We start from the raw sequence: 20,961 nt of genomic DNA on the forward strand, positions 1-20,961 counted from the left end.
TGACAGGGGTGAGGGTACAGGGTGTCCCGGGGGGTGTTGTTGAACAGAGGGAGTGAGGGGTACAGGTACAGGGTGTCCGGGGAGTGTTGTAGAACAGAGGAGTGAGGGGTACAGGTACAGGGTGTCCCAGGGGTGTAGTTGAACAGAGGGAGTGAGGGGTACAGGTACAGGGTGTCCCGGGGGGTGTTGTTGAACAGAGGGAGTGAGGGGTACAGGTACAGGGTGTCCCGGGGGGTGTTGTAGAACAGAGGGAGTGAGGGGTACAGGTACAGGGTGTCCCGGGGGGTGTTGTTGAACAGAGGGAGTGAGGGGTACAGGTACAGGGTGTCCCGGGGGGTGTTGTTGAACAGAGGGAGTGAGGGGTACAGGTACAGGGTGTCCCGGGGGAGTGTTGTAGAACAGAGGGAGTGAGGGGTACAGGTACAGGGTGTCCAGGGGAGTGTTGTAGAACCGAGGGAGTGGGGGGTGTTGTAGAACAGAGGGAGTGAGGGGTACATGTACAGGGTGTCCCGGGGGGTGTTGTTGAACAGAGGGAGTGAGGGGTACAGGTACAGGGTGTCCCGGGGGGTGTTGTTGAACAGAGGGAGTGAGGGGTACAGGTACAGGGTGTCCCGGGGGGTGTTGTAGAACAGAGGGAGTGAGGGGTACAGGTACAGGGTGTCCCGGGGGGTGTTGTTGAACAGAGGGAGTGAGGGGTACAGGTACAGGGTGTCCCGGGGGGTGTTGTTGAACAGAGGGAGTGAGGGGTACAGGTACAGGGTGTCCTGGGGAGTGTTGTAGAACAGAGGGAGTGAGGGGTACAGGTACAGGGTGTCCAGGGGAGTGTTGTAGAACCGAGGGAGTGGGGGGTGTTGTAGAACAGAGGGGAGTGAGGGGTACAGGTACAGGGTGTCCCGGGGGGTGTTGTTGAACAGAGGGAGTGAGGGGTACAGGTACAGGGTTGTCCCGGGGGGTGTTGTTGAACAGAGGGAGTGAGGGGTACAGGTACAGGGTGTCCCGGGGGGTGTTGTTGAACAGAGGGAGTGAGGGGTACAGGTACAGGGTGTCCCGGGGGGTGTTGTTGAACAGAGGGAGTGAGGGGTACAGGTACAGGGTGTCCCGGGGGGTGTTGTTGAACAGAGGGAGTGAGGGGTACAGGTACAGGGTGTCCCGGGGGGTGTTGTTGAACAGAGGGAGTGAGGGGTACAGGTACAGGGTGTCCCGGGGGGTGTTGTTGAACAGAGGGAGTGAGGGGTACAGGTACAGGGTGTCCCGGGGGGTGTTGTTGAACAGAGGGAGTGAGGGGTACAGGTACAGGGTGTCCCGGGGGGTGTTGTTGAACAGAGGGAGTGAGGGGTACAGGTACAGGGTGTCCCGGGGGGTGTTGTTGAACAGAGGGAGTGAGGGGTACAGGTACAGGGTGTCCCGGGGGGTGTTGTTGAACAGAGGGAGTGAGGGGTACAGGTACAGGGTGTCCCGGGGGGTGTTGTTGAACAGAGGGAGTGAGGGGTACAGGTACAGGGTGTCCCGGGGGGTGTTGTAGAACAGAGGAGTGAGGGGTACAGGTACAGGGTGTCCCGGGGGGTGTTGTTGAACAGAGGGAGTGAGGGGTACAGGTACAGGGGTGTCCCCGGGGGGTGTTGTTGAACAGAGGGAGTGAGGGGTACAGGGTGTCCCGGGGGGTGTTGTTGAACAGAGGGAGTGAGGGGTACAGGTACAGGGTGTCCCGGGGAGTGTTGTAGAACAGAGGGAGTGAGGGGTACAGGTACAGGGTGTCCCGGGGGGTGTTGTTGAACAGAGGGAGTGAGGGGTATAGGTACAGGGTGTCCCGGGGGGTGTTGTTGAACAGAGGGAGTGAGGGGTACAGGTACAGGGTGTCCAGGGGAGTGTTGTAGAACCGAGGGAGTGGGGGGTGTTGTAGAACAGAGGGAGTGAGGGGTACAGGTACAGGGTGTCCCGGGGGGTGTTGTTGAACAGAGGGAGTGAGGGGTACAGGTACAGGGTGTCCCGGGGGGTGTTGTTGAACAGAGGGAGTGAGGGGTACAGGTACAGGGTGTCCCGGGGGGTGTTGTTGAACAGAGGGAGTGAGGGGTACAGGTACAGGGTGTCCCGGGGGGTGTTGTTGAACAGAGGGAGTGAGGGGTACAGGTACAGGGTGTCCCGGGGGGTGTTGTTGAACAGAGGGAGTGAGGGGTACAGGTACAGGGTGTCCCGGGGGGTGTTGTTGAACAGAGGGAGTGAGGGGTACAGGTACAGGGTGTCCCGGGGGGTGTTGTTGAACAGAGGGAGTGAGGGGTACAGGTACAGGGTGTCCCGGGGGGTGTTGTTGAACAGAGGGAGTGAGGGGTACAGGTACAGGGTGTCCCGGGGGGTGTTGTTGAACAGAGGGAGTGAGGGGTACAGGTACAGGGTGTCCCGGGGGGTGTTGTTGAACAGAGGGAGTGAGGGGTACAGGTACAGGGTGTCCCGGGGGGTGTTGTAGAACAGAAGGAGTGAGGGGTACAGGTACAGGGTGTCCCGGGGGGTGTTGTTGAACAGAGGGAGTGAGGGGTACAGGTACAGGGTGTCCCGGGGGGTGTTGTAGAACAGAAGGAGTGAGGGGTACAGGTACAGGGTGTCCCGGGGGGTGTTGTTGAACAGAGGGAGTGAGGGGTACAGGTACAGGGTGTCCCGGGGGGTGTTGTTGAACAGAGGGAGTGAGGGGTACAGGGTGTCCCGGGGGGTGTTGTTGAACAGAGGGAGTGAGGGGTACAGCTACAGGGTGTCCCGGGGAGTGTTGTAGAACAGAGGGAGTGAGGGGTACAGGTACAGGGTGTCCCGGGGGGTGTTGTTGAACAGAGGGAGTGAGGGGTACAGGTACAGGGTGTCCCGGGGGGTGTTGTTGAACAGAGGGAGTGAGGGGTACAGGTACAGGGTGTCCAGGGGAGTGTTGTAGAACCGAGGGAGTGGGGGGTGTTGTAGAACAGAGGGAGTGAGGGGTACAGGTACAGGGTGTCCCGGGGGTGTTGTTGAACAGAGGGAGTGAGGGGTACAGGTACAGGGTGTCCCGGGGAGTGTTGTAGAACAGAGGGAGTGAGGGGTACAGGTACAGGGTGTCCCGGGGGGTGTTGTTGAACAGAGGGAGTGAGGGGTACAGGTACAGGGTGTCCCGGGGGGTGTTGTTGAACAGAGGGAGTGAGGGGTACAGGTACAGGGTGTCCCGGGGGGTGTTGTAGAACAGAGGGAGTGAGGGGTACAGGTACAGGGTGTCCCGGGGGGTGTTGTTGAACAGAGGGAGTGAGGGGTACAGGTACAGGGTGTCCCGGGGGGTGTTGTTGAACAGAGGGAGTGAGGGGTACAGGTACAGGGTGTCCCGGGGGGTGTTGTTGAACAGAGGGAGTGAGGGGTACAGGTACAGGGTGTCCCGGGGGGTGTTGTTGAACAGAGGGAGTGAGGGGTACAGGGTGTCCCGGGGGGTGTTGTTGAACAGAGGGAGTGAGGGGTACAGGTACAGGGTGTCCCGGGGAGTGTTGTAGAACAGAGGGAGTGAGGGGTACAGGTACAGGGTGTCCCGGGGGGTGTTGTTGAACAGAGGGAGTGAGGGGTACAGGTACAGGGTGTCCCGGGGGGTGTTGTTGAACAGAGGGAGTGAGGGGTACAGGTACAGGGTGTCCCGGGGGGTGTTGTTGAACAGAGGGAGTGAGGGGTACAGGTACAGGGTGTCCCGGGGGGTGTTGTTGAACAGAGGGAGTGAGGGGTACAGGTACAGGGTGTCCCGGGGGGTGTTGTTGAACAGAGGGAGTGAGGGGTACAGGTACAGGGTGTCCCGGGGGGTGTTGTAGAACAGAGGGAGTGAGGGGTACAGGTACAGGGTGTCCCGGGGGGTGTTGTTGAACAGAGGGAGTGAGGGGTACAGGTACAGGGTGTCCCGGGGGGTGTTGTTGAACAGAGGGAGTGAGGGGTACAGGTACAGGGTGTCCCGGGGGGTGTTGTTGAACAGAGGGAGTGAGGGGTACAGGTACAGGGTGTCCCGGGGGGTGTTGTTGAACAGAGGGAGTGAGGGGTACAGGTACAGGGTGTCCCGGGGGGTGTTGTTGAACAGAGGGAGTGAGGGGTACAGGTACAGGGTGTCCCGGGGGGTGTTGTTGAACAGAGGGAGTGAGGGGTACAGGTACAGGGTGTCCCGAGGGGTGTTGTAGAACAGAGGGAGTGAGGGGTACAGGTACAGGGTGTCCCGGGGGGTGTTGTTGAACAGAGGGAGTGAGGGGTACAGGTACAGGGTGTCCCGGGGGGTGTTGTTGAACAGAGGGAGTGAGGGGTACAGGTACAGGGTGTCCTGGGGAGTGTTGTAGAACAGAGGGAGTGAGGGGTACAGGTACAGGGTGTCCAGGGGAGTGTTGTAGAACCGAGGGAGTGGGGGGTGTTGTAGAACAGAGGGAGTGAGGGGTACAGGTACAGGGTGTCCCGGGGGGTGTTGTGGAACAGAGGGAGTGAGGGGTACAGGTACAGGGTGTCCCGGGGGGTGTTGTTGAACAGAGGGAGTGAGGGGTACAGGTACAGGGTGTCCCGGGGGGTGTTGTAGAACAGAGGGAGTGAGGGGTACAGGTACAGGGTGTCCCGGGGGGTGTTGTTGAACAGAGGGAGTGAGGGGTACAGGTACAGGGTGTCCCGGGGGGTGTTGTTGAACAGAGGGAGTGAGGGGTACAGGTACAGGGTGTCACGGGGGGTGTTGTTGAACAGAGGGAGTGAGGGGTACAGGTACAGGGTGTCCCGGGGGGTGTTGTTGAACAGAGGGAGTGAGGGGTACAGGTACAGGGTGTCCCGGGGGGTGTTGTTGAACAGAGGGAGTGAGGGGTACAGGTACAGGGTGTCCCGGGGGGTGTTGTAGAACAGAGGGAGTGAGGGGTACAGGTACAGGGTGTCCCGGGGGGTGTTGTTGAACAGAGGGAGTGAGGGGTACAGGTACAGGGTGTCCCGGGGGGTGTTGTTGAACAGAGGGAGTGAGGGGTACAGGTACAGGGTGTCCTGGGGAGTGTTGTAGAACAGAGGGAGTGAGGGGTACAGGTACAGGGTGTCCAGGGGAGTGTTGTAGAACCGAGGGAGTGGGGGGTGTTGTAGAACAGAGGGAGTGAGGGGTACAGGTACAGGGTGTCCCGGGGGGTGTTGTTGAACAGAGGGAGTGAGGGGTACAGGTACAGGGTGTCCCGGGGGGTGTTGTTGAACAGAGGGAGTGAGGGGTACAGGTACAGGGTGTCCCGGGGGGTGTTGTTGAACAGAGGGAGTGAGGGGTACAGGTACAGGGTGTCCCGGGGGGTGTTGTTGAACAGAGGGAGTGAGGGGTACAGGTACAGGGTGTCCCGGGGGGTGTTGTTGAACAGAGGGAGTGAGGGGTACAGGTACAGGGTGTCCCGGGGAGTGTTGTAGAACAGAGGGAGTGAGGGGTACAGGTACAGGGTGTCCCGGGGGGTGTTGTTGAACAGAGGGAGTGAGGGGTACAGGTACAGGGTGTCCCGGGGGGTGTTGTTGAACAGAGGGAGTGAGGGGTACAGGTACAGGGTGTCCAGGGGAGTGTTGTAGAACCGAGGGAGTGGGGGGTGTTGTAGAACAGAGGGAGTGAGGGGTACAGGTACAGGGTGTCCCGGGGGTGTTGTTGAACAGAGGGAGTGAGGGGTACAGGTACAGGGTGTCCCGGGGGGTGTTGTTGAACAGAGGGAGTGAGGGGTACAGGTACAGGGTGTCCCGGGGGGTGTTGTTGAACAGAGGGAGTGAGGGGTACAGGTACAGGGTGTCCCGGGGGGTGTTGTAGAACAGAGGGAGTGAGGGGTACAGGTACAGGGTGTCCCGGGGGGTGTTGTTGAACAGAGGGAGTGAGGGGTACAGGTACAGGGTGTCCCGGGGGGTGTTGTTGAACAGAGGGAGTGAGGGGTACAGGTACAGGGTGTCCCGGGGGGTGTTGTTGAACAGAGGGAGTGAGGGGTACAGGTACAGGGTGTCCCGGGGGGTGTTGTTGAACAGAGGGAGTGAGGGGTACAGGGTGTCCCGGGGGGTGTTGTTGAACAGAGGGAGTGAGGGGTACAGGTACAGGGTGTCCCGGGGAGTGTTGTAGAACAGAGGGAGTGAGGGGTACAGGTACAGGGTGTCCCAGGGGGTGTTGTTGAACAGAGGGAGTGAGGGGTACAGGTACAGGGTGTCCCGGGGGGTGTTGTTGAACAGAGGGAGTGAGGGGTACAGGTACAGGGTGTCCCGGGGGGTGTTGTTGAACAGAGGGAGTGAGGGGTACAGGTACAGGGTGTCCCGGGGGGTGTTGTTGAACAGAGGGAGTGAGGGGTACAGGTACAGGGTGTCCCGGGGGGTGTTGTTGAACAGAGGGAGTGAGGGGTACAGGTACAGGGTGTCCCGGGGGGTGTTGTTGAACAGAGGGAGTGAGGGGTACAGGTACAGGGTGTCCCGGGGGGTGTTGTTGAACAGAGGGAGTGAGGGGTACAGGTACAGGGTGTCCCGGGGGGTGTTGTAGAACAGAGGGAGTGAGGGGTACAGGTACAGGGTGTCCCGGGGGGTGTTGTTGAACAGAGGGAGTGAGGGGTACAGGTACAGGGTGTCCCGGGGGGTGTTGTTGAACAGAGGGAGTGAGGGGTACAGGTACAGGGTGTCCCGGGGGGTGTTGTTGAACAGAGGGAGTGAGGGGTACAGGTACCGGGTGTCCCGGGGGGTGTTGTTGAACAGAGGGAGTGAGGGGTACAGGTACAGGGTGTCCCGGGGGGTGTTGTTGAACAGAGGGAGTGAGGGGTACAGGTACAGGGTGTCCCGGGGGGTGTTGTTGAACAGAGGGAGTGAGGGGTACAGGTACAGGGTGTCCCGGGGGGTGTTGTAGAACACAGGGAGTGAGGGGTACAGGTACAGGGTGTCCCGGGGGGTGTTGTTGAACAGAGGGAGTGAGGGGTACAGGTACAGGGTGTCCTGGGGAGTGTTGTAGAACAGAGGGAGTGAGGGGTACAGGTACAGGGTGTCCAGGGGAGTGTTGTAGAACCGAGGGAGTGGGGGGTGTTGTAGAACAGAGGGAGTGAGGGGTACAGGTACAGGGTGTCCCGGGGGGTGTTGTTGAACAGAGGGAGTGAGGGGTACAGGTACAGGGTGTCCCGGGGGGTGTTGTTGAACAGAGGGAGTGAGGGGTACAGGTACAGGGTGTCCCGGGGGGTGTTGTTGAACAGAGGGAGTGAGGGGTACAGGTACAGGGTGTCCCGGGGGGTGTTGTTGAACAGAGGGAGTGAGGGGTACAGGTACAGGGTGTCCCGGGGGGTGTTGTTGAACAGAGGGAGTGAGGGGTACAGGTACAGGGTGTCCCGGGGGGTGTTGTTGAACAGAGGGAGTGAGGGGTACAGGTACAGGGTGTCCCGGGGGGTGTTGTTGAACAGAGGGAGTGAGGGGTACAGGTACAGGGTGTCCCGGGGGGTGTTGTTGAACAGAGGGAGTGAGGGGTACAGGTACAGGGTGTCCCGGGGGGTGTTGTTGAACAGAGGGAGTGAGGGGTACAGGTACAGGGTGTCCCGGGGGGTGTTGTTGAACAGAGGGAGTGAGGGGTACAGGTACAGGGTGTCCCGGGGGGTGTTGTTGAACAGAGGGAGTGAGGGGTACAGGTACAGGGTGTCCCGGGGGGTGTTGTAGAACAGAAGGAGTGAGGGGTACAGGTACAGGGTGTCCCGGGGGGTGTTGTTGAACAGAGGGAGTGAGGGGTACAGGTACAGGGTGTCCCGGGGGGTGTTGTAGAACAGAGGGAGTGAGGGGTACAGGTACAGGGTGTCCCGGGGGGTGTTGTTGAACAGAGGGAGTGAGGGGTACAGGTACAGGGTGTCCCGGGGGGTGTTGTTGAACAGAGGGAGTGAGGGGTACAGGTACAGGGTGTCCCGGGGGGTGTTGTTGAACAGAGGGAGTGAGGGGTACAGGGTGTCCCGGGGGGTGTTGTAGAACAGAGGGAGTGAGGGGTACAGGTACAGGGTGTCCCGGGGGGTGTTGTTGAACAGAGGGAGTGAGGGGTACAGGTACAGGGTGTCCCGGGGGGTGTTGTTGAACAGAGGGAGTGAGGGGTACAGGTACAGGGTGTCCCGGGGGGTGTTGTTGAACAGAGGGAGTGAGGGGTACATGGTGTCCCGGGGGGTGTTGTAGAACAGAGGGAGTGAGGGGTACAGGTACAGGGTGTCCCGGGGGGTGTTGTTGAACAGAGGGAGTGAGGGGTACAGGTACAGGGTGTCCCGGGGGGTGTTGTTGAACAGAGGGAGTGAGGGGTGCAGGGTGTCCCGGGGGGTGTTGTTGAACAGAGGGAGTGAGGGGTACAGGTACAGGGTGTCCCGGGGGGTGTTGTTGAACAGAGGGAGTGAGGGGTACAGGTACAGGGTGTCCCGGGGGGTGTTGTAGAACAGAGGGAGTGAGGGGTACAGGTACAGGGTGTCCCGGGGGGTGTTGTTGAACAGAGGGAGTGAGGGGTACAGGTACAGGGTGTCCCGGGGGGTGTTGTTGAACAGAGGGAGTGAGGGGTACAGGTACAGGGTGTCCCGGGGGGTGTTGTTGAACAGAGGGAGTGAGGGGTACAGGTACAGGGTGTCCCGGGGGGTGTTGTTGAACAGAGGGAGTGAGGGGTACAGGTACAGGGTGTCCCGGGGGGTGTTGTTGAACAGAGGGAGTGAGGGGTACAGGCACAGGGTGTCCCGGGGGGTGTTGTTGAACAGAGGGAGTGAGGGGTACAGGTACAGGGTGTCCAGGGGAGTGTTGTAGAACCGAGGGAGTGGGGGGTGTTGTAGAACAGAGGGAGTGAGGGGTACAGGTACAGGGTGTGCCGGGGGGTGTTGTAGAACAGAAGGAGTGAGGGGTACAGGTACAGGGTGTCCCGGGGGGTGTTGTTGAACAGAGGGAGTGAGGGGTACAGGTACAGGGTGTCCCGGGGGGTGTTGTTGAACAGAGGGAGTGAGGGGTACAGGTACAGGGTGTCCCGGGGGGTGTTGTTGAACAGAGGGAGTGAGGGGTACAGGTACAGGGTGTCCCGGGGGGTGTTGTTGAACAGAGGGAGTGAGGGGTACAGGTACAGGGTGTCCCGGGGGGTGTTGTTGAACAGAGGGAGTGAGGGGTACAGGTACAGGGTGTCCCGGGGGGTGTTGTTGAACAGAGGGAGTGAGGGGTACAGGTACAGGGTGTCCCGGGGGGTGTTGTTGAACAGAGGGAGTGAGGGGTACAGGTACAGGGTGTCCCGGGGGAGTGTTGTAGAACCGAGGGAGTGGGGGGTGTTGTAGAACAGAGGGAGTGAGGGGTACAGGTACAGGGTGTCCCGGGGGGTGTTGTTGAACAGAGGGAGTGAGGGGTACAGGTACAGGGTGTCCCGGGGGGTGTTGTTGAACAGAGGGAGTGAGGGGTACAGGTACAGGGTGTCAGTCAGGGTTTAAGTACTCTGCTGACACACAAAACAACAAATTTCACATTGAAACAGTGATCATAAATCAGGAAAAGTCATATCTGATTGATGTCTCTCATCCAAGCTGAGCTGATATGGCAAATTCAAAGTTCAAAGTAAATTTATTATCAAAGCACACGTTCGTCACCATGTATAACACTGAGATTCATTTCCTGTGGGCCTTCGCAGTAAATACAAGGAGTCAATGAAAAATCAGGAGAAGTCATAACTATAATGAATATTGAGAACATGAGATGATGGATCCTTAAAAGAGCCTGAAGTTCAGTGGCGGGGCAAGTGATGTTATCCCCTCTGGCTCAGGAGCCTGACTGTTCCTGTGGGTCTTGAGGCTTCTGCTCAATGGCAGCAGCAAGAAGAGCAGAGATGTGGTAAGTAGGAGGAGCAGCCTTACCTGTAGACATCTGCTGTGGGACTCAGGTTAGAAGCAGTGCCTGCAATCACTTCAGGAGCGCAGTAAATGCGACCCATCTTCGGAACAAAACCATCATCAAATTTCTGGAAATCAGCACTCCTGTAGGCTGCCAGCCCGTAGTCTTCACAAACAGACAGATTGAGATGCCAGTTACAAACTCAGATGTGGAAAGGACACTGAGATCACAGAGCTCTCATACACATACACCTTGTGGCCACTTTGTTAGGTACGGTACCTCCTTTAGCCCAACCATTTCAAAGTTCCATGTGCTGTGTGTTCAGAGATGCTCTTCTGCCCATCACTGTTGTAATGTGCGTTTAAGTTTCAGTTACTGTCAGCTTGAACCAGACTGGCCATTTTTCGCTGACCTCTCTCATTAACAAGGCTTTACGCCCACAGATCTTGTTTTTTTTTGTTTTTCACACCATTCTCTGTAAACTTTTGTGCATGAAAATCCCAGGAGACCCAACAGTTTCTGAGATACTCAAACCAGCCCAACTGACACCAAGAAGTATTCCACAGTCAAAGTCACTGAGATCACATTTCTTCCTCATTCTAATGTTTGCTCTGAACAACTGAACCTCTTGACCATGCCTGCGTGTTTTTATGCATTGAATTGTTGCCCCATGATTGGCTGACTAGACATTCGCATTAATGGGCGGGTGTATATAATAAAGAGGCCAATGAATGTACTCGCAACAGTATCGCAGGGGCATGGTATCAGATACGCAGCATTCATGGCAATACACACAATAAGTGCTGGAGGAACTCAACAGCACTTATCTCCGGAGCAAAATGAATAAACAGTCAACATTTTGGCTGAGACACTTCATCAGGATATTGTTCCCTTGGGGAGTATTGTAGAACAGAGGGAGCTAGGGGTACAAGTACAGGGTTCCCTGGGGAATAACTGTGAAGAGTCTTGGCCCAAAATGTCTACTGTTTATTCCTCTCCATAAATGCTGCCTGACCTGCCGAGTTTTGTGTGTGCTGCTCTGGACTTACAGCATCTGCAGAATCTCCTGTGTTTATAAGTAAGCGGCTGTGGTTACCTGCGATCTTGCACACCCATCTGTCATCAATAACGCAGTTGGTTGATTTCAGTCTCCCGTGGTACACTCTGCGACTGTGCAGATAAGTCATTCCCCGGGACACGTCCGTGGCAAATGACAGTCTAAAGCAACAACAACTTGAAGTTATGTAGAAGCTAAAATGGAGAAAGAAACTTGTTCAAAGCCTCCTCATCAAGTCATAGAGGTTAAACATACCATATCCCAAAGGGAAATACGTTGGTGATGGGCTGGTGGAAGGGTGAGATATGTGTGGTGGGTGTTGGAGTCGAGAGTCTAGGCTTTTGACCAAGGTTTAAATGGGATCTGAGGGACACATTTTCACATACAGAATGATTTTGTGGAGCAAGTCCCAGGCAGAACAGTTGTGCAGCAATTAGCGTAAGGCTTTACAGCACTGACAACCAGGGTTCTCTTCCCACCAGTGTTTATAAGGAGTCTGTACGTTCCCTCCACATCAGTTTCCTCTGGGTGATCCCATTTCCCCTTAACACTGCAAAGATGTACGTTTAGGGTTAGTGAATTGTAGACATTCTATATTAGCTACAGAAGCATAGCGACACGTGGGCTGTCCTTGGCTTACCAGTCCTCATAGAGGGTTCAGAAGTGGAGAGAGTGAGCAGTTTCAAGCTCCAGGGTGTCAAGATCTCTGAGGATCCAACCTGGTCCCAACATATCGATGTAGTTATAATGAAGGCAAGACAGCAACTATACTTCATTAGAAGTTTGAAGAGATTTGGTATGTCAACAAATACACTCAAAAACTTCTATAGTTGTACCATGGAGAGCATTCTGACAGGCTGCATCACTGTCTGGTATGGAGGGGCTACTGCACAGGACCAAAAGAAGCTGCAGAAGGTTGTAAATCTAGTCAGCTCCATATTGGGTACTAGCCTACAAAGTACCCAGGACATCTTTAGGGAGCAGTGTCTCAGAAAGGCAGCATCCATTATTAAAGATCTCCAACACCCAGGGCATGCCCTTTTCTCACTGTTACCATCAGGTAGGAGGTACAGAAGCCTGAAGGCACACACTCAGCGATTCAGGATCAGCTTCTTCCCCTCTGCCATTTGATTCCTAAATGGACATTGAATCTTTGGACACTACCTCACTTTTTTTAATATACAGTATTTCTGTTTTTGTATATTTTTTTAATCTATTCAATATATGTAATTGATTTACTTGTTTATTTATTATTATCATTATTTTTATTTTATTTTTTCTCTCTCTCTGCTAGATTATGTATTGCATTGAACTGCTGCTGCTAAGTTAACAAATTTCACATCACATACCGGTGACAATAAAACTGGTTCTGATACCTCGGACTGTGTTGGTCATTGATGTAAGCAATGCATTTCACTGTATGTTTCGGTGCTTTAATGTACATGTGACAAATAAAATTCAATTAAAATGTTTAAGAGATATTTATACAAGTACATGGATAGAAGAAGTTTAGAGGGATATGGGTCAAAGGCGGGCAAGTGATGGCAGCAATGAGAAGAGGGCATGTCCTGGGTGATAGGCTCCGTAATGTGGATGCCATATTTTTGAGGGTGTCCTCGAAGCTGGGGTGGCTACAACCCATGATGGAGCGGGCTGAGTTTACAGCTCTCTGCAGCTTTGCAGTGAGCCCCACCCACCACACCAGATGATGATGGAACCAGTCAGAGTGCTCTCCATAGTATATCTGTAGAAATTTGCGAGTGTCTTTGGTGACATGCCAAGTCTCTCAAACTCCTAATGAAATATAGTTACCATCGTGCCTTCTTTGTAATTGCTGGTCCCAGGACCCATGTTGGACCCAGGATAGCTCCTCAGAGATGTTGATACACAGGACCCCGAAACTGCTGATCTACATGCCAGCACCAGAACAGAGAGACCAGGGAGGGTTGGAGAGTTGGAGGATATTATGAGGGTTGGGTTGAGCTGAGATGCAGGCAGGATTCCTCGCATGGAACTGGTTCGGGCTGCCACGTTATGGTGATAGAAGGACTGAGGAGATGGTATTGATTGATTCTGAGGGAGATTGAGGTGGTGGAAGCCAAGAGGAAGTTTTTCCTGGGGAGGGGAATCTAGAACTGAGGCAATGGCCTCAAAATCACAATCAGATTTATCATTGACATGTGCCATGAAGCTTGTTGTACTGTGGCAATAGTGATTTGCAAGGTATAACAATTACTTTATGTTACAATAGATTGATAAATAGATCAATAGACCATAAGACACAGGAACAGAATTAGGCCATTCGGCCCATCGATTCTGCTCCACCATTTGATCACAACTGATTTATCATCCCTCCCAACCCCATTCTCCTGCCTTCTCCCCATAATCTTTGATGCCTGACTAACCAAGAACTTATCAATCTCCACTTTAAATATACCAAAGACCTGGCCTCCACAGCTGTCTGTGATAATGAATTCCACAGATTCACCACCCTCTGTCTAAGGAAAATCCTCCTCACCTCTGTTCTAATGGATGTCCCTCTTATCTGAGGCTGATAGATAGATAAATAGATAGATAAGTAGAGATATAAAGAGAGAGAGGGAGATAGATATATAAATTGAGATAGATAGATTGAGAGATAAATGAAGGATAGGCTTTACATTTCATTCTACATAATGATTGTTTCAACTTCTTCTCCCTCCATGTCCTGCGTAATGATCTGATCTGCATCATCAGAATGCAAGACAAGTTTTTCACTATGTCTTGGTGCATTTTAAGCATTGCAATGTGTTGCTGCTGCAAAACAAATTTTACGAGATATGTTAGTGATTATAAATGTGATTCTAATTCTTCTCAGCCGCATGGGTTTCGGAAAACAAGCGGAGTACTCAGGTGAGCAGAGCACCCAAATCTTCCTTGAACATTAGGACAGATCTGCTCTCAGTTCAGAGCCTCGTGTGTGGCTTCGGAAAGATTAGAGATTAACAACTAAAGATTTTTAAAAAATTAAAGATTAGCTTTATTTGCTCTATGTCTATCAAAACATTAAAACACACAGTGAAAAGTATCACTTCTGTCAACGAACAACAAATTCTGAGGATGAGCTGGGGGCAGTCTACAAGTGTTGCCACACTTCCAGCACTAACACAGCATGTCCACAACTCACTAACCCTTACCATACGTCTTTGGAACGTGGGAGGAAACCAGAGCACCCAGAGGAAACCCACACTGTCACAGGAAGAACTTACAAACTCCTTACAGACAGCAGTGGGAATTGAAACCCGATCAGTAATGGCTGGGGCTATAAAGTGATTGCACTAACCACTATACCACCATTAGAGGGAATAAACTAACGAGTATGAGAAGCAAAGGAACATTAACGCAAGCGTGATATTAAAATAATGCAATTCAATATGATAATAATGTGACAATGACCAACAAAGCCTGAGGATATAAGGGAGAATGAGTCATAGATGAGAGCTACAGGGAGGTAGTCACACCTAGGCTGTCGGAAGCAGGTCGTTGGGTGACAGTCAGAGGGGGGAAAGCGAAGGTGAGCAGACAGGTAGTGCAGAGCACCCCTGTAGCCATTCCGCTGAATAATAAGTTTATCGTCCTGGATACTGCTGGCGGGACGACCGACCAGGTGTGAGCCACGGTGGCAGGGCCTCCGGCACTGAGTCTGACCCTGTGGTGCAGAAGGGTGGGACGGAGAAGAGGAGAGCCGTCGTCATTGGAGACTCTATAGTCAGGGGAGCAGGCAGGAGATTTTGTGGACGTGAGAAGGACACCCACATGGTTTGTTGCCTCCCGGGTGCCAGGGTCCGGGATGTCTCTGACCGGGTGCATGACATCCTGGTACGAGAGGGAAAGCAACCAGAAGTCGTGATACATGTAGGGACCAACGACATAGGCAGGAAGAGGGATGAGGTCCTGAAGTGTGAGTTTCGGGAACTAGGCAGAAGGCTGAAGAACAGGACCTCAAGGGTGACGTTCTCAGGATTGCTGCCAGTGCTACGTGACAGTGATGATAAGAATTGGAGGAGATGGCAGTTGAATGTGTGGCTGAGGAGTTGGTGCAGGGAGCAGGGTTTTAGATTTTTAGATCATTGGGATCTCTTCTGGGGAAGGTGGGACCTGTACAGATTGGATGGATTGCACCTGAACTCGAGGGGGAACAATATCCTTGCAGGTAGGTTTGCTAGCATGGTTCGGGAGCGTTTAAACTAACTTGCGAGGGGGATGGGACCCAGAGCAATAGAGCAGTGAAAGAAGTGCATGGAGTAAAGCCAGATCTAACATACAGAGAGGCTTTGAGGAAAGAGAAGCAGAATAAAGGGTGTAAAGACAGTAAGGTAGAAGGGCTGAAATGTGTGTACCTCAATGCAAGAAGCTTCAGGAACAAAGGTGATGAACTGAGAGCTTGGATACATACATGGAATTATGATGTAGTGGCCATTACAGAGACTTGGCTGGCACCAGGGCAGGAATGGATTCTCAATATTCCTGGATTTCAGTGCTTTAAAAGGAATAGGGAGGGCAGAAAAGGGGGAGGAGGGGTGGCATTGCTGGTCAGGGATACTATTACAGCTACAGAAAGGGTGGGTAACGTAGCAGGATCCTCTTTTGAGTCAGTATGGGTGGAAGTCAGGAACAGGAAGGGAGCAGTTACTCTACTGGGGGTATTCTATAGGCCCCCTGGTAGCAGCAGAGATACAGAGGAGCAGATTGGGAGGCAGATTTTGGAAAGGTGCAAAAATAACAGGGTTGTTATCATGGGTGACTTTAACTTCCCTAATATTGATTGACACCTGATTAATTCCAAGGGTTTAGATGGGGCAGAGTTTGTTAAGTGTGTCCAGGATGGATTCCTGTCACAGTATGTGGACAAGCCGACTAGGGGAAATGCCATACTAGATCTAGTACTAGGTAATGAACCGGGTCAGGTCACAGATCGCTCAGTGGGTGAGCATCTGGGGGACAGTGACCACCGCTCCCTGGCCTTTAGCATTATCATGGAAAAGGATAGAATCAGAGAGGACAGGAAAATTTTTAATTGGGGAAGGGCAAATTATGAGGCTATAAGGCTAGAACTTGCGGGTGTGAATTGGATGATGTTTTTGCAGGGAAATGTACTACGGACATGTGGTCGATATTTAGAGATCTCTTGCAGGATGTTAGGGATAAATTTGTCCCGGTGAGGAAGATAAAGAACGGTAGGGTGAAGGAACCATGGGTGACAAGTGATGTGGACAATCTAGTCAGGTGGAAGAAGGCAGCATACATGAGGTTTAGGAAGCAAGGATCAGATGGGTCTATTGAGGAATATAGGGAAGCAAGAAAGGAGCTTAAGAAGGGACTGAGAAGAGCAAGAAGGGGGCATGAGAAGGCCTTGGCGAGTAGGGTAAAGGAAAACCTCAAGACATTCTTCAATTATGTGAAGAAAAAAGGATGACAGGAGTGAAGGTAGGACCAATTAGAGATAAAGGTGGGAAGATGTGCCTGGAGGCTGTGGAAGTGAGCGAGGTCCTCAATGAATACTTCGCTTCGGTATTCACCAATGAGAGGGAACTTGATGATGGTGAGGACAATATGAGTGAGGTTGATGTTCTGGAGCATGTTGATATTAAGGGAGATGAGGTGTTGGAGTTGTTAAAATACATTAGGACGGATAAGTCCCTGGGGCCTGACGGAATATTCCTCAGGCTGCTTCACGAGGCGAGGGAAGAGATTGCTGAGCCTCTGGCTAGGATCTTTATGTCCTCGTTCTCCATGGGAATGGTACCAGAGGATTGGAGGGAGGCGAATGTTGTCCCCTTGTTCAAAAAAGGTAGTAGGGATAGTCCGGGTAATTATAGACCAGTGAGCCTTACGTCTGTGGTGGGAAAGCTGTTGGAAAAGATTCTTAGAGATAGGATCTATAGGCATTTAGAGAATCATGGTCTGATCAGGGACAGTCAGCATGGCTTTGTGAAGGGCAGATCGTGTCTAACAAGCCTAATAGACTTCTTTGAGGAGGTGACCAGGCATATAGATGAGGGTAGTGCAGTGGATGTGATCTATATGGATTTTAGTAAGGCATTTGACAAGGTTCCACACGGTAGGCTTATTCAGAAAGTCAGAAGGCATGGGATCCAGGGAAATTTGGCCAGATGGATTCAGAATTGGCTTGCCTGCAGAAGGCAGAGGGTGGTGGTGGAGGGAGTACATTCAGATTGGAGGATTGTGACTAGTGGTGCCCCACAAGGATCTGTTCTGGGACCTCTACTTTTCGTGATTTTTATTAACAACCTGGATGTGGGGGTAGAAGGGTGGGTTGGCAAGTTTGCAGACGACACAAAGGTTGGTGGTGTTGTAGATAGTGTAGAGGATTGCCAAAGATTGCAGAGAGACATTGATAGGATGCAGAAGTGGGCTGAGAAGTGGCAGATGGAGTTCAACACGGAGAAGTGTGAGGTGGTACACTTTGGAAGGACAAAGTCCAAGGCAGAGTACAAAGTAAATGGCAGGATACTTGGTAGTGTGCAGGAGCAGAGGGATCTCAGGGTACATGTCCACAGTTCCCTGAAAGTTGCCTCACAGGTGGATAGGGTAGTTAAGAAAGCTTATGGAGTGTTAGCTTTCATAAGTCGAGGGATAAAGTTGAAGAATTGCGATGTAATGATGCAGCTCTATAAAACTCTGGTTAGGCCACAATTGGAGTACTGTGTCCAGTTCTGGTCACCTCACTATAGGAAGGATGTGGAAGTATTGGAAAGGGTACAGAGGAGATTTACCAGGATGCTGCCTGGTTTAGAGAGTATGCATTATGATCAGAGATTAAGGGAGCTAGGGCTTTACTCTTTGGAGAGAAGGAGGATGAGAGGAGACATGATAGAGGTGTACAAGATAATAAGAGGAATAGATAGAGTGGATAGCCAGCGCCCCTTCCCCAGGGCACCACTGCTCAATACAAGAGGACATGGCTTTAAGGTAAGGGGTGGGAAGTTGAAGGGGGATATTAGAGGAAGGTTTTTTTACTCAGAGAGTGGTTGGCGCGTGGAATGCACTGCCTGAGTCAGTGGTGGAGGCAGATAAACTAGTGAAGTTTAAGAGACTACTAGACAGATATGGAGGAATTTAAGGTGGGGGCTTATATGGGAGGCAGGGTTTGAGGGTCGGCACAACATTGTGGGCCGAAGGGCCTGTACTGTGCTATATTATTCTATATGCTGAGGTCAGCCTGCAAGGAAGGTTTTCGAAGTTCACAAGTACTTACACCAGCATAAGTCAGTGAGGCCAAGGCTCGGGGCTCATGGGGGGTTGAGAGTTGACAAAGTTTTCGATGAACAGAGATTATGGTTTGGGATGGCGATAGATATGCGTGCCCAGTGAGGCTTGCAGCAGCCTATGAACTGAAAAGGGACTGAGTTTGGGCCTCTTATGTGCTGGCATTGGAGGGGAAGCTGAGGAGGCTCATAAGACTGATCCTGGCAAAGAAAGAGTTAACATATGAGGTGTGTTTGATGGCTCTGGTCCTGTACTCACTGGAGTGTAGGATAATGAGGGAAGGATCTCATTGAAACCTATTGAACATTGAAAGGCGGAGATATAGCAGATGTGGAGAAGGTGTTTCCTATTGTGGATGAGTCTAGGATCAGAGGGCACCAGCTCAGAATGGAAGGACATCCCTTTAGAACAGGCATGAGAATGAGTTTCTTTAGCCAGAGGGTGGTGAATCTGTGGAATTCATTGCCACAGATGGCTGTGGAGGCCAAGTCATTGGGTATGTTTTAAGCAGAGGTTGATAGGTTCCTGATAAGCAAAGGTGTCAAAGGTTACAGGGAGAAGGCAGGAGAATTTGGTTGAGAAGGATAATAAATCAGCCATGCTGGAATGGTAAGCAGACTCAATGGACCAAATAGCCTCATTCTGCTCCAATGTCTTATGGATTTACAATTATATTGTGTAAGTCACACTACACATGCAGATCTACAAAACACAGCTCCTTGCAAGCAAATGAGAACTGTATGGGTGTTACCTGAAGCCCCAATTCAGGGGGATATCTTCACTGAGCAGTACGTCGGACAGACTCCCTTTAGGGCAATATTCGGTAACTAAGGTAACATTGGGCACCTCCACAGATCCACCAATAAACTTGCATAGGTTTGGATGGTCAAGTTCCCTGGAATGAAGAGCAGTGCAATTAGTATCCAGAATGAACAATAAATACCATCGATAGAGTGGTGTTACCCTCTTAACACAGTTCAAGGTTCAGGATACTTTAATGTCATTTCCAGTACACAAGTGTAAAGGAGAACAAAATAGTCATTACTCCTGATCCAATGCAGCACAAAATAACACAACCATAACAAAAAAAACACAATAAATATAAATACATAAGATAGCTTCTGTATGTAGATTGATTGTATGTCCATAAAGTGACGTTGGGCACAGGAGTGTCTATACACAAGGTGACTGACAGGAAATGATAAAGTAGTGGTGGTCGGGGGTGTGGAGGTGTTGATCAGCCTTACTGCTTGGGGAAAGTAACTGCTTTTGAGTCTGGTGGTCCTGGTGTGGATGCCACGTAGCCTCCTCCCTGATGGGAGTGGGACAAACAGTCCATGAGCAGGGTGGGTGGGATCCATCATGATGTCACTGGCCCCTGTCTAGTTCCCTTCTGTGCTTATGTCGACGGTGGGTAGGCTGATGCCGGTGATGTGCTGGGCAGTTTTCAAACAGCGTCAACACAGCATGTCCACAGTTTTCAGCAGGGTCGCCACTGCCTGCTGGGAGTCTGTACGTTCTCCTCGTCAGCACTGGTGCTCCGGTTTCCTCCCACAGTCCAAAGACGGACTGGTTGGTAGGCTAACTGGCCATTGTAAATTGTCCTGTGATTAGGCCAGGATTAAATCAGGAGTTGCTGGGCGGTGTGGCTCGAAGGGCCGGAGGGGCCTGTTCCTCACTGTATCTCAACAAATAAATAAAGAAATAAAGAACAACCACAACCAGCAGGACTTTACTGTCAGTCACCTTACGTACAGACACTCCTGTGCCTAGCAACACTTTATGGACATACAATCAATCCATCCATATATGCTACTTTATATATTTATATTTATTGTTTTTTTTATTATGTTCTTTTATCTCATTGCGTTTTTGTGCTTATCAGAGCTGTTTTCTTTATAAACAATAATCCTGTTTATCTCATGGCCTGTGCATTTTCTCTTAGAGAGTCAGTCCCTCGTTTCACACATTCAGCTGTACCCGCTCTGCCCTTCCGTATTCCTGACATAACTCATCTCCTAAGATTTACAAAAAACACCACCACTTGGAATTCCCCCTCACTCACTGTTCCTTCATTGTCGCTGGGTCAAAATCATGGAATTCCCTCCCTAACAGCACTGTGGGTGAACCTACACCTCAGAGACTGCAGCCATTCAAGAAGGCAGCTCATCACCACCTTCTCAAGGGCAACTAGGGATGGGCAATAAATGCTGGCTTAGCTGGCGTAAATGAATAAATTTTAAAAATGTAAAGATTAAATATTTTCAGAGTTTGCTTTATTTGTCACAAGTACACTGAAGCATGCAGTGAAACATGTTGTTTGAGTCAACAGCCAACACAGTGCGAGGATTGTGCTGGGGGCAGCCTGCAACTGTCGCCACGCTGCCAGCACCAAGACAGCATGCCCACGACTCGCTAGCTCTAACCTGGAAGAGAACAGCACAGGAACCAGTCCTCCGCTGAACCATTTAAGTTAGTAATCAAATGGCCACCTGAACTAATCCTTTCTGCCTACACAACGTTCATATTCTTCCAGTTTCCTCACAATCATGTGCCTATCTAAATGTCCCTTAAAAGTTTCTAATGTATCTGCCTTTATCACCACCCCAGGAAGCGCATTCCGGACACCCACCACTCTCTGTGTAAAAGACTTGCCCCTCACATCTCTTTTGAAACTGTACGTCTTTGGAATGTGGAAGAATCCCGGAGCACCCGGAGGAAACACGCACAGTCATGGGCAGAATGTACAAATTTCTCACAGCAAGTCTGATCACTGGCACCGTAAAGTGTTACATTAGCTGCTACACTGCCTTGTCACCTACCCGTGGTGTCATCCCTCCCATACATCACTC

The 20,961-nt window shown here is 52.0% G+C and overlaps 1 protein-coding gene across 1 annotated transcript in view; it reads right to left on the reverse strand.

Annotated features, from left to right (window-relative positions):
• Positions 1–20,961, reverse strand: part of LOC140206430 (atrial natriuretic peptide receptor 2-like) — a 112,472-nt gene that overhangs the window by 51,362 nt on the left and 40,149 nt on the right. The window contains exons 11-13 of the mRNA XM_072274798.1: positions 18,861–19,004; positions 10,880–11,001; positions 9,807–9,948 (exon numbers count right to left, since the gene is read on the reverse strand). Coding sequence (XP_072130899.1) covers positions 9,807–9,948; positions 10,880–11,001; positions 18,861–19,004 — 408 coding nt within the window. The remainder of the gene's footprint in view (positions 1–9,806; positions 9,949–10,879; positions 11,002–18,860; positions 19,005–20,961) is intronic.

The sequence above is a fragment of the Mobula birostris genome, chromosome 12 (genome assembly GCF_030028105.1).
Source record: "Mobula birostris isolate sMobBir1 chromosome 12, sMobBir1.hap1, whole genome shotgun sequence".
Lineage (NCBI taxonomy): Eukaryota > Metazoa > Chordata > Chondrichthyes > Myliobatiformes > Myliobatidae > Mobula > Mobula birostris.